General features: G+C 34.3%; 1 protein-coding gene across 1 annotated transcript in view; it reads left to right on the top strand.

Annotated features, from left to right (window-relative positions):
• MTERF3 (mitochondrial transcription termination factor 3) overlaps positions 1-13,993 on the top strand; it is a 51,296-nt gene that overhangs the window by 6,750 nt on the left and 30,553 nt on the right. Inside the window, exon 2 of the mRNA XM_051970888.1 lies at positions 10,208-10,552. Within this exon, the coding sequence (XP_051826848.1) occupies positions 10,228-10,552 (325 nt within the window). The 5' untranslated portion in view covers positions 10,208-10,227. The remainder of the gene's footprint in view (positions 1-10,207; positions 10,553-13,993) is intronic.

Here is a 13,993-nt window from a genome sequence, read left to right as displayed (position 1 = left end):
AGGACCAAAATGACATCACCATGTTAGTCGAGTAACAATTTTGTCTGACTCGAGCTGATCAGAGTAATAGGAGCTTGGAATGCACTACCACAGGTTTGAATTAAGCAATCCAGATGAATGGTTGGGGTGGTTTCTCTAACTTTGCTCATATTGAGTTTCTTCTGAGCTCATTCAATTCTGCTTTGCTCATAGAGCACAACACCTTCTCTAATAAGGGCACGCCATGCTGGGAGGTCCTGTACCAGTGTCTCCCATATCAGATAATCAATTCTAAAGTTCTTACGAGAGACCTTGAAAGTGTCCTTGTATCACTTTTTCTGACCATAATGTGAGTGCTTGCCATAAAATAATCTTTTTTTTTTTTTTTTCTGAGACAATTGGGGTCAAGTGACTTGCAGCAAGGAAGTATTAAGTGTCTGAGGCCAGATTTGAACTCAGGTCTTCCTGACTTCAGGACTGGTGCACTATTCACTGTACCACCAAAATAATCTTTTTAACAAGCAAACATTTAATATTTGAACATTGTGGCCAGCCCAACAGAATTGCACTCTCTATCGTAAAGTGGGAATGCTTAGCTTATGATTAGAATGGACCTCGGTGTCTGATATCTTATCCTGCCAGTTGATAATCTTCCTAAGACAATTCAAATAGATGCTGTGAGAACTGGATTAGGATTTAATTTTTATAAGGTTATGAAAATGGAATTAACAGAGAAATGAAACTTAAAATAGAAAATGAAACCAAAGAAATGGGAGGTTAGGACCTAGAATAAGGAATGTGATCAGTTTTAGGGATTTTAGATTTGAAAAGGAACCTTCCATACTTTGTCTTCTTTCCCTTCTCCAGTTCCTGTGTTATCTTCCCCTATAAGAATGTAAGTTCCTTGAAGGCAGAGACTGGTTTATATAATCAGTGGTGAAGAATTGGAATAGGAGAAACTTGTGAGATATAATGAGAGGTGAAGATTTACTCTTTTGAAACACTTGATTATTAGGAAATCTGGGGAGGGACTTGTAATTCAGGAAAGGAAATAAAAGACTGCCTTTATAGTTTCAAAAACCTGTCTACTAGCCTAGACACCCATAAGTATAATGTAAAATAAATGTAAAATAAAATCTTCCAGAATTCATCACTGAGTCAGTGAAGTTCTTGGTAAAATATTTTGTTTTTTATAAAGCAATTCAGTTTCCTGGCCTGAACTCTGTTCAGGTTTCACATGCATACAACAGTGAAATCAACATAAAGGCTCTGTAGACCTTCAGTTTGATAGTCTCTCTCCCTTACTTTGGAGCCTGCCAAATACTGAAATAATTCTGGCTCAATCTCATTATCAATATGGACATCTCTGAAAAGCATATAGCCAAGGTAAATGAACTTACCCACAATATTCAAAACCACCATTTATGGTAACTGATGGTTCCACAGTTGGATGGTATGGTACTGCTGATGGAGGACCTGTATTTTGTTAGTGGTAATTGTTAGGTCAAAATTGGCACAAGCACCGAAAATTGATCCATACATCTCAGCTTTGAAGGCTTCACTGATTGCACAATCAAATCTACAAACAAAAAATTATGCATTAATACTTTTTCCACTTTAGTTTTGGCTTGTAGCCTTTTCAGTTTGAAGAATTTACCATCAGAACTGTAGCTGACTGATTCCTTGTTTGTTCTCATTGAAGACATTTGACAAAGTGGCTGAAAACATCATGCTAAAAATTAGCATATGAATAAATAGATAATCTCAGATAGAAGAGTTAGGATCTAGACTAAAAAAAAGCTCCTGCATAAGGTGAGATTTGAGAGGAATTTTGAAGGAAGGCTGGAAAAGAGGAAGAAGTGAGCTGGGAGTATCATTGCCAAGGCTTGAGACTGAATTATATGTGAGGGGCTGCAAGTAGGTCAGTATAACTGAATCATGAAATATATGCAAAGGAATAAATGTGGAAATAATATATTTTTTAAATCATTTAGGAAATTCTTTTCTATTACATACATTTTCCAGTTTATCAAATGCTGGGTTTTTTAATTCTATTATTTTTGATTCTTCCTTGTTTAATCTGTTCCATTGATCTAGTCTATTCTTTAACCTATATCAAATAGTTTTGAAAAGTGCTGCCTTATAATATAGAGTCTAAAAGCACCATGTCTCTTTTTACTTTTGTCATATCCCTTAATATTTTAGGTATTTTGTCCTTCCAAATTTTGTTTTTATCAAATTTGGTAAATTATCCCTTTGATAATTTTTGTTGCATTAAAAGTATAAATTAACTTTAGTAGTATTGTCATTTTGTTATATTGGCAAGGCCCTGCTGTGAACACTAAATATTCCTCCAGCTATTTAAGTTTTTGTGTTTTTTTAATTTCTTTACAGAGAATTTTATAATTAAATCGCTACAAATCAATACTTGTCATGTTATAGGAAAGTAGTAATAGGCCTTTGGGGGCTGACTGAATCTGCAGTGGAAAGAAGCTACTTATAGAGCTATAAATTCATAGACAATAAGGGGGTCAGACAAGTGATTAGAAGATTACAGGGATCCCTTTACTAGCGCTAGGTGAAGGACTCTATTGCATCAAAATCTGGATCATAGTTCTAAGGCAAAGAGGTGTACTAGCACACCAGAAGTTGTGGCCAAAGGTAAAGAAGGAACCTTGGTTATAATTCCAGTGTAGAAAAGGTTGCTTGTGGTTGCTTATAGACAAGCTGGGAGAATAGTAAATATACCTCTCCTCAGATCATGCGACTTTGGAAGAATGGAAAACTTAGAACTTCTCTCCCCAAGCCTCTTCCAAAACAGTGCTCTGAAAACAGCTGCACTAAAAACCTGAAGTTTGGAACAATGCTCCTTCTACTGTGGAAGCAAAGCCCAACTTTAATATAAATCTAAAAGCTAAAAAGAAAAAAAAAAAAGCAAGAAAAATGAGCAAACAAAAAAAAAAAAAATCCTGAGCATAGAAAGTCACTATGGTGACAGGGAACACAAAACTCAAACTGCTACATCTATAGACTGAAAGAAAAATGTGAATTTATCCTAGAAGACCTCTGAAAGGATTTTAAACATCAAAAAAGTGATGTAAAAGAAAAACTGGGAGAAGTAGTTACAATGATGTAAGAAATCATGAAAAAAGAACCCACAGATTGATAAAGGAGACAAAAAATATCGAAGAAAATAATACCTTAAAAAAAAAGAAGAAAATAATTCTTTAAAAATTAGAATTAGAGAAAAAGGACCCACAGGTGCAAAAATATTTGTGTCTGCCCTTTTTGTAGTGGCAAGAAACTGGAAACTGAATGGATGCCCATCAATTGGAGAATGGCTGAATAAGTTATGATATATGAATGTTATGGAATATTATTGTTCTATAAGAAATGACTACCAGGATGATTTCAGAGGAGCTTGGAGAGGCTTACATGAACTGATGCTAAGTGAAATGAGCAGAACCAGGAGATCGTTGTACATAGCAATAGCAATATTATACAACAGTCACTTCTGAGGAATGTGATTCTTTCCAACAATGAGATGATTGCCATCTAAGGGTGAGGTTGGGGGGAAAGGGGAAAAAATTGGAACACAAGATTTTGCAAGGGTCAATGTTGAGAAATTATCCTTGTATATGTTTTGAAAATAAAAAGCTTCAATTAAAAAAATTAAAATTGGACAAGTAGAAGCTAATGTACTGCTGACCTGGAAAATAGATCAAGAAATCATTTGAGAATTATTGGACTACTTGAAAGCCATGATTAAAATAATTATTATTATAATAAAGAACCTAGGCATCATTTTTTTAAGGAATTGTCAAGGAAAACTGACTTGATATTCTGTAACCAGAAAATAAAATAGAAATTGAAAAAAAAAAAAAACCTACTGATCACCTCCTGAAAGAAATCCCCAAATGAAAACTAGAAATGTTATAGTCAAAATCTAGAGCTCCCATATCAAGGAAAAAATATTGCAAGAAGAAACAATTCAAAAAGGAACAATTCAAATACTGTGGGGTCATAGTTACAATAACATAAGATTTAGCAGGTTCTACCTTAAAGTAAGAGTGGACCTGGTATGTGATGTGGAAGGGAAAAAAGCTGGAATTACAATCAAGAATCACCTACCAACAAAACTCAATATAATCCTTCAGAAGAAAAATGGTTGTTCAGGAAAATAAAGGATTACAAGCATTCCTGATGAAAAGAGCAAAGCTAAATAAAAAATTTGATCTTCAAATACAAGATTCAAGAGAAATTTAAAAAGGTACCCAGGAAAGAGAAATCATGAGGAATTCAGTAACACTAAACTATTACTCCATGGGAAGGTGATACTTGTAGCTTCTAAGAACTTTTTTGTTATTCAGGCAATTAGAAGGAGTCTATGTAAACAGGGCATTCAGACTACTAAAATGTTCCTTCAGTCTATTATTCTGAGGATCATGGACAGCTTTTACTTTAGATATCACTATAATTATATGGCCATCAGAAGTGAGAAACTGCATCCATACTGTTAGGCTGAACTAATGGGAGTTTACTATAATGGGATATCTTTTTTTTTTTTTAATTTTTATTATTATTATTTTTTTTATTTAATAATAACTTTGTATTGACAGAATCCATGCCAGGATAATTTTTACACAGCATTATCCCTTGCAATCACTTATGTTTCGTTTTTTCCCCTCTCTCCCTCCTCCCTCCCCCAAGATGGCAAGCAGTCCTATATATGTTAAATATGTAGCAGTATATCCTAGATACAATACATATTTGCAGAACTGAACAGTTCTCCCACTGCATAGGGAGAGTTGAATTCAGAAGGTAAAAATAACTCGGGAAGAAAATCAAAAATCAAATAGTTCACATTCATTTCCCAGTATTCCTTCTTTGGGTGTAGCTGTTTCTGTCCATCATTTATCCAATGAAACTCAGTTAAGTCTCTTTGTCAGAGAAATCCACTTCCATCAGAATACATCCTCATACAATATCGTTGTCGAAGTGTATAATGATCTCCTGGTTCTGCTCATCTCACTTAGCATCAGTCCATGTAGGTCTCTCCAAGCCTCTCTGTATTCATCCTGCTGGTCATTCCTTACAGAGCAATAATATTCCATAACATTCATATACCACAATTTACCCAGCCATTCTCCAATTGATGGGCATCCATTCATTTTCCAGTTTCTAGCCACTACAAACAGGGCTGCTAGGGATATCTTTTTTAAAAAGGAGTATGTAAGAAGTAAGTGAGAGGTAGAATAGAGTAAATCATCTGACACAAAAGAGCTTTTATAATGAAGGCAAATACAGGTGGGGAGGTAGGTGATTCCACAGTTGATTCCAAGAGGGAATAACATATAAAAATCTATTCTTACCCTAGGTAAAGTAGGTAGGGAAGAGAAAAGGATGGTTGGGAAGGTTGGGTCACTGATAGAAGGAAAGGCATTTTGAAGGAGGTGGTAGTTAGAAGCAAAACACTTGAGGATGAAAAAAAAAACAAAACACTTGAGGATGGGCAAGATAAAAAGAGAGAGAGTAGGATGTGGAAGAAAATAGGATAGAAGGAAATACAATTAGTAACTAAAACCTAACCAAAAAAAAAATTATCTCAAGTATCTTTGAAAAAAATTAAAGAAGTGATTCAAATTTATGAGCTATTCCCCAATTGATAAATGGTCAAAGGATATGAACAGACAGTTCTCAAACAAAGTAATTAAACCTATCTATATTCATATGAAAAAAATGCTTTTAAGTCACTGTTGTTTAGAAAAATGCAAATTAAAGCAACCCTGAGATATTTCAACTATCAGATTAGTTAATATTAGAAGAAATGTGGGAAAACTAAGATACAGTGCATTTATGGAGTGTGAACTAATCCAACCATTCTGGAGAATAGTTTGAAACTATGCTCAAAGGACTAAAAAAACTGTTCATATCCTTTGACCCAGCAATACCACTACAATACTGTATCCTGAAGGGATTTTTTTTTTAAGGGATCTATATGTACAAAAATGTTTATAGCAATTCTTTCTGGTGGCAAAAAATTGGAAATTAAGGGGATGTACATCAATTGGGGCATGGCTGAACAAGTTGTGGTATATGATTGTGATGTAATATTTTGCTACAAGAAATTATGAGAAAAGCCTGGAAAGACACATATAAACGATACAAAGTAAAATAAGTAGAACCAGGAGAACATTGTACATAGTAGCAGCATTATTGTAAGATAATAAAGCAAGCTGCGAATGATTTAGCTTTTCTCAGAAATACAATGATTCAAGGCAGTTCTGAAATATTTAAGAAGAAAAATTCTATCCATCTCTAGAATAAGAACTGATGGAGTCTGAGAGCAGATTGAAGCATACTTTACTTTAATGATTTTTTATTTTTATTTTTTCTTTTTGATATGTGTTTTCTTTTTCAACATGACTAATAACTTAATTGTTTTGCATGGTTGTACATGTATAACCTATGTCAAATTACTTGCCTTCTCGATGAGGAGAGATGTAAGGAGAGAAACAAAGAAAATTTGGAAGGCTGAACCTTAAAAAATGAATGTTAAGGAGTTTTTACATGTAATTTGGGAAAATAATGTCAAATAATTCAATTTTTTTTTTAAAAAAGGAAAAAAAAAAAAGAAAGGACCTAGAGAACAGAACACATAATAGTCTGATACAAGAATACCATAAGAAAAATACAAGTAGAATGAATCCAAGCATTCTGGAGAGCAGTGTGGAATTATGCCCCAAAAGTTATCAAATTGTGCATACCCTTTGATCCAGCAGTGTTACTACTGGGCTTATACCCCAAAGAGATATTAAAGAAGGGAAAGGGACCTGTATGTGCCAAAATGTTTGTGGCAGTCCTGTTTGTAGTGGCTAGAAACTGGGAAAATGAATGGAGGCCCATCAATTGGAGAATGGTTGGGTAAATTGTGGTATATGAATGTTATGGAATATTATTGTTCTGTAAGAAATGACCATCAGGATGAATACAGAGAGGCTTGGAGAGACTTACATGAAATGATGCTAAGTGAAATGAGCAGAACCAGGAGATCACTATATACTTCAACAATGATGCTATATGAGGATGTATTCTGACAGAAGTGGCTTTCTTCAACAAAGAGAAGATCTAACTCAGTTTGATCAAGGATGGACAGAAGCAGTTACACCCAAAGAAAGAACACTGGGAAATGAATGTAAACTGTTTGCATTTTTGTTTTCCTTCCCAGGTTATTTTTACCTTCTGAATCCAATTCTTCCATGCAACAGGAGAACTGTTCGATTCTGCACACATATATTGTATCTAGGATATACTGTGACATATTTAACATGTATAGGACTAATTGCCATCTGGGGGAGGGGGTGGAAGGAGGGAAGGAAAAACTTGGAACAGAAGTGAGTGCAAAGGATAATGTTTTAAAGAAATTTTTTTCAAAATAAAAAAAATGAAAAAAAAATACAACTAGAGTGGCTGAAGTGTTAACAAATTGTGGACTCTATGGCCATACTTTCCCCTCCTCCCCCAAGAAGAAGAGAATGATGACTTGGTGAAAGTTGATGCTTTCAGAACAAGCATTGGGAAATAAAAGATTAAGGGTAAGGTCTATCTTGGCCCCTGTTTTGTTGTGTTGTTTTAGTTTTCTTGACAAAGATAGTGGATTAGTTTTGTTGTTTTCCTCTCAAGCTTATTTTACAAATGATGGAACTGAGGCAAATAAGGTTAAATGACTTACTCAAGTTCATATAGCTATTATGTGTTCAAGGCTGGATTTGAACTCATGAAGATAAGTCTTCCTAATTCCAAGTCTAATGCTCTATCCACATTGGGTCCTGGAAAACCGTGGTTGGTCCAGTCCATATAGATTTATACACTATCCCACAGAAGTGATGGTGTTTAAGGATATGTCTAGATGCATTAAATTGTAAATCTCAAATGACCATAACATATTAATAATGCTGTCACAGACATTTGAGGAAAATACTATTACATATTATGAAAGCATCAGGATTTTATAAAACTGATTGATGGAGAATTTTCATGTTTGGAATTTATTAGAGTAAGTTCAACATTTCCTATATATTGCTTGGCATCAAGCAATTGTTATCAGTTATTATCAATAGTAAGGGATGGTTTGCTTTGATGTGTCCAGATCTATTAACAATCCCTGGAATAGTCATAAAGATTAGAACTAGTTTCAGCCTTTTGGAAATATTAACACATTTGTACTGATAACTTGCACATTTGATTATCCATTCACTCTTTGAAAAAGCCGATTGTTGTTTTTCAGTCATGTTTAATTCTTTGTGACCTCATTTAGGATTTTCCTGGCTCAGATCCTAGAGTGGTTTGCCATTTCCTTTTCCATCTCATTTTACAGATGAAGACATAGAGGCAAACAGGGGTAAGAGACCCAATTTCACATAATATTAAGTGTCTGAGGCCAGATTTAAACTCAGAAATATGAGTGATTCTAACTCTAGGCTTGGCACTCTATCTTCTGTACTATGTAGTTGCCTGCAATAGGATAAATGTAATGGCTAGTCACTAAAAATCAAAATTCTCTTGTTTTCTTTCTAAGTTGGAAGAATCAGTGGTCTTGTAGTGAAGATTGCTTGCATTTATCTATCATCTGATTCCAGTTGTGTTGATTTTTTTTTAAAGGTTTTGAATTTTACCCCAATTTTTAAATTTTATCTTTTTTCTCCCATTATTTCTCAGACTGGGTGAGGAACTTATGGGGAGGAAAGAGAAAAATTCATCCCTGACTATAACATTACCTGCACCTTTTACCTGTATTGTTCCTTATAATGTTTATTTTTGTTTTACATATTTTCTGCTTCTGTTCAAAAACTATATGACCCTGAACAGTGAATTATTAAGTCTTTGGGGTATAGTGATTCATTCATAATTCACAGTTATGTATAGGTAAGGGAAAATCAAATATGGAATTGAAGAGATCATAGAAAGAGTTTGTCTTACTCAGTGTGGAGAATTTATATCTATGGCTTAATAGATGAATCCTAGCCAGGTTGAGTCACATAAGGATTAAATGACTTGATCAAGATCACAAAGATAGAATGTATTAGAGGAGGAATTTGAACACAAGCAGAGTACTCTATTCCCTATACTACAAACCCAGTAGACTAGAAAAAGGAAGATTTGGGGCAGTTAAGTGGCACAGTGGATAGAGTACCAGCCCTGAAGTCAGGAGGATCTGAGTTCAAATGTGGTCTCCGACACTTAATACTTCCTAGCTGTGTGTGACTCTGGGCAAGTCACTTAACCCCAATGATTTGGAGGGCTTGAATAACATCATTTCCCAATGAGATTCTTTCTTAATTTTTTTTTTAATTTGGAGAGAAATTTATATTTGTTGTCAGATTCTTGCTTCTTATGTCATTTCATTTTCCTTGCCACTTATGACCTTTTTTATTAAAATCTATATATTTTTCTGCAATTTCCCTCTCCCCCCTCCAGTGTAACAGAATTCAACAGAACTGCTTTTGTTGTGATCAGTTCCTGTTTTAGAAAACAGTTTTATTCTTGAAATAATCATGTCATCTCAGCTCTGGATAAAGCAAAAGAAATAGCATTCGTTGTTCTACATGTGGTATAATAAATAAATGTTTTGATAGTTCATATAAGACAGATGTGTTTTTTTTATATTTATATTTTAACAGCTTTTTATAGTCCATAAAACACATTTCAGTAATATAGTGATGTTAACCTCACAGTCTGCTATTTTGAAGATTGAATTTTAGGGTACTAAATTGTTCACATGTTCTTGTCTTCCTGAAATGTGATTAATACAAAGTCTCAAGTTGATAGATATATTTAACTCCTTTTTATCTATTTATCTTAAATATTTTTCTCTTCAACTCAATTTTTTGCCATGTATTTTTAATTTGTTTATTATATGTTTGTAAATCTTAGGTTCTTCACCCATCTGCACATCTGCATCGTGCAGATTTCTTTCTGTCTTTCTCTTGAAGCTCCTGGTTCTTAATTTTCTCCTTCCTGGCCAAAAAAAACCCTATAGACCAGTTTGGTAGGAAAGAGTTTGGAATCAGAAGATCTCAGTTCAAATCTGCTTTTGATCCATTTTTTTATAATTACTGAAATGTTCATTTTTAAAAAGGATTTTTTTATTTTTACCTTCAATATGTTTTATTTGTTTATTTCTTTAGTTTTTTTTTTAACTTCTGTTTATTGTATGTTTCTGTTATAGATGTGAACATTATATGAAAGATGGCTCTACCAGTTCAGCAGATACCCAAATGGTTCTACTCAATGAAAATAAATTTTATCAACATCACACAAATTAGAAGTCAGTTCATGAGGCCAAGAAAAACAATTCTACATGGACTCTTGGCACTGCCTCAGCAATCTTCTGGCAATTTTTTCCATTGGGGATTCAAGAATTACAGGACTTTTTCCTTATGGAATAGTTCTCAGGCTCCCAGCTCAACTAGAGAAGAAAATATTGATGCACAAGACAGTCACCCTCTTTCCCTTAATGGACGACAACTCAAGACTGAAGTCACCGATTTTGATTCACAGATATCACTAGAAGGTAATTCTGAAAGTTGAGGCAAGCTTTTGTTTCTGAATTCATTTAGGGTGGGGGTAGAAAACTACCTAGTCTGTTAGATACTAGCCTAGACTATTGCTCAATTTATATATACTAATAGAAAGTAATATACAACTATAATGCTGTTACTAACCATAACTTTTAAATAGCTATACCATTATGGAATTTTTTTTTTAAATTTGCTGGTAAATTTTTGATTTATAAGACTGCTTTTAGATTAATATAATCAAACTTTGAGTTTGGGGACGCTTGTGAAAGACAACTTGCACTCCTCATAATTTGTTATTTGTCTTCATTTCTTAAAATTGTATGAATTTTAGATCTATTCTGTGTTTCATGTTGTGGTTCATGCATGATATAGTGGAGAGAGTAAGGGCTGACTTTTAATACTGTTTCTATTTGCCAGATGTATATTTTTGAAAAACTCACTTTCCTCTTTGGGCTGCAATTTCTTCATCTATAACATGTAGGATTTGAATTAGAGTGAGCTCTAAGGTCTTTTATATATATATATCCATGCATGAGAATACAATGTATGAGCTACTTACTAGAATCTTATTCCTCCCAAGTTGGCATCAACCCATTTATGGTTTTCCTTTGTATCTAGTAGTTTAACTAGTTTTAAATCATCTTTACTGTGTTATCTAGCTTACAGTTCTATGTCTTGTCCCCTTGGATAGCATTAAAAACATTCAATATTTTGCTGAAACCTAAGTAACTATAATCTGTAGCTATGGCATTTTCCTGATCTGTTAGTCTAAAAAACATTTCACAAAAGAAAATTAAAGTAATGTAGCATAGATTGTTTTTTAATGAATCCATAGTAGTTCTTAACTGTCACTTTTTTATATATTCATAATCTATCTTTATAATATTTGACTCTAGACTAAGTAAATTTATAGAATTTTTTTTTATTTAGAAAATTAAGGCATTTGCCTTTACCTAGTGATATGACATCTCTCCCAATCTCCGTCCTGTGTAGATTTATAAAGCTCTTGGCAAATATATATTTACCAGCTTTTGTTAAGTGTATTTCATCCTGAGATCGAACATATCATTACTTTATGCTATGATACTAAACTTAAAATCTTGTTGAATAATTAGTCATTCAATAAGTATTAAGTGCATCCTGTGTGCTAAACCCTAAGCTAAGTATCAGACATACAAAAAACAGTTCCTGTCCTCAGTGCAGAAGCCAACATGTACCAATATAAAGGAGTTTATAGACGATAAAGAATAAATGGAAAGTAAGAGGAGGATTCTATCAGGTGGTGGAAGGTTGGAAAGGATGACAAACTGGGAAAGGCTTCCTATCAAAGTGGAACTAAAGCTGACTCTGGAAGGAAGTAAAGAATTCTGCAAGGCAGAGGTAAGGAGGAAGAGTGTTTTGAACATTTTACAGGTACAGAGAGAGGAGATAGAGCACAGAATAAAGGAGCAGCAAGTAGACCGATGTAGCTGGACCAAGAGTTAATGGAGAGGAGTAGTGTGTAAGAGAACTGAAAAGAGGAAAGGTTCTAAATATTAAAAAAGAAATTTATATTTGACCCTGAAAATACTTGAGAGTCCTCAGTCTTTATTGAATGTGGGTGCAAGTGAGGGCTATGATGAGACATGTGGCTTAGGAAAGTCATTTGGCAGTTGAATGGAAAATGGATTGCAGTCCAGACAAAAGGACCTGAATCAGACTGGATTGCTCTCCCAGCTTCTTTTCCTTTTTGTTTTTTCTTTCTTGACTTTCTTCAAATTCCAGATAAAATTCCGTTTTCTACAGGAAATCCCTGTTTGTTTTAGTGCCTTCTCCCTGTTATTTCCTCTTTACTGTGTGTAACTTGTTTGTTTATAGTTGTTTGAAAATTATTTCTCTCATTAGACTGTGAGCTTTTCAAGGGCAAGAATTGTCTTGTATTTTTCCCTTTTTTGTATTCATGAAGACAGTGCTATGATAGGTACTTAATATATAGTAAGGATATAATAGGCACTTAATAAATGTTTATTGATTAAATGGAAAGAAAGGCACAGATGGAGCAGTAGAAACAATAAAATTTGACATCTGATTGGCTACATGGGGTGAATGAAAAATGAGCAATTGAAGATGATATGGATTTTGTGAACCCAATTGACTGGATGGAAAGTGATACCCTTGACAGTAATAGGGAAGTTCAGAAGGAGTATTAATTAATTAATAAGCATTTGTTAAGGCCTGGGGATAAAATATATAAAAATGAAACAATCCTTCATTCTGGGGAGCTTGCATTCCATTGAGGGAAACAATATATCATAATTAATATACCTCATATTTTGGGGGGAGGCAGTACTAGCAGCTGATAGCAGAGGACATAAAAAAACAAACAAACCCATATTTATCTGTATCTTTATTACTTGTAATGAGTAGTGTTCATCAGGTTTCACAAATCTTCTGAGATTTCATAATCCAGATGTGTGCCCTGAGAATACAGCTCCCTTCTTTGTTAATGTTATATTGACTAAGTGCTGCTTTAGAAAAGTCACTAGCCACCAATGCTCATCTCACAGAATCTAGAAGGAAAAATTTAAGGGTTAGCATAAGGAAGATGAATTATATTTGTATTATTTTATTGTATTATGCTGGATTCAGACTAAAGGACACTAGTAGAAGCTGTAAAGTCCTTTATTCCTAGGAGGTATAGCCAAGCATTTCCCTGAAGCCTTTGCTGCTGTTGAGAACAGGGCCTCCAGAATTTTCCCGTTTGGCAGCAGCCATATTTCTGCATTTTAGTCCTTGGCTTATGCATTACAGGTTAGAGACCTTCTCTCAGCAAGGTTGCTAGCTTTTGCCATTTCCTCTTCCTGATTTCTGACTTCACAAAAACCTTGGTCAGGGCTCTTCTTGTCTTTTTTAGTAAGAATGATGGTAGTTGTGTAAAGATGCAAGCCGTGGGAAAGATCACTCTTTCCATGAAGAAGACTTCAACACAACTGGCTACCCGGAGTTGCATTGTGGAGAAAGGAAAGAACTTTGGAAAGAGTTGAAGGGGGGTGAAGAGGTTGGGGGGTGGGGTTGGAGTAAGAGTGGATTCTAAGCCTGCTGGACAGGGACCAAAGATTCATATGAGAGAGGGTAAGATAAAACAGGACATAGAGAATAGACTAATTTGGTTATAATATAGAATACCTGAAGAGGAGCAGCAAGAAAGATGGCTGCACAGATCAATTGGGATTGAATTGTGGAGAAACTCGAATACCGAAATCAAGAGTTTAAATTTGATTCTTTAAACACTGGGGAACCATTCTAGATTTTAAATACACTAGTGGCATTATCATAGCCTTATGGATCTAGAGCTGGAAAGAGCCTTAGAGACTATCTTTATGCCAATCCTTTCATTTTACAGATAGAAAACTAAACTGAGACCTAGAGAGATTAGGGACATATAATCCAAGATT

Source organism: Antechinus flavipes, chromosome 1 (genome assembly GCF_016432865.1).
Source record: "Antechinus flavipes isolate AdamAnt ecotype Samford, QLD, Australia chromosome 1, AdamAnt_v2, whole genome shotgun sequence".
NCBI classification, from domain to species: Eukaryota; Metazoa; Chordata; class Mammalia; order Dasyuromorphia; family Dasyuridae; genus Antechinus; species Antechinus flavipes.
This window is presented reverse-complemented; position numbering and strand designations above follow the sequence as displayed.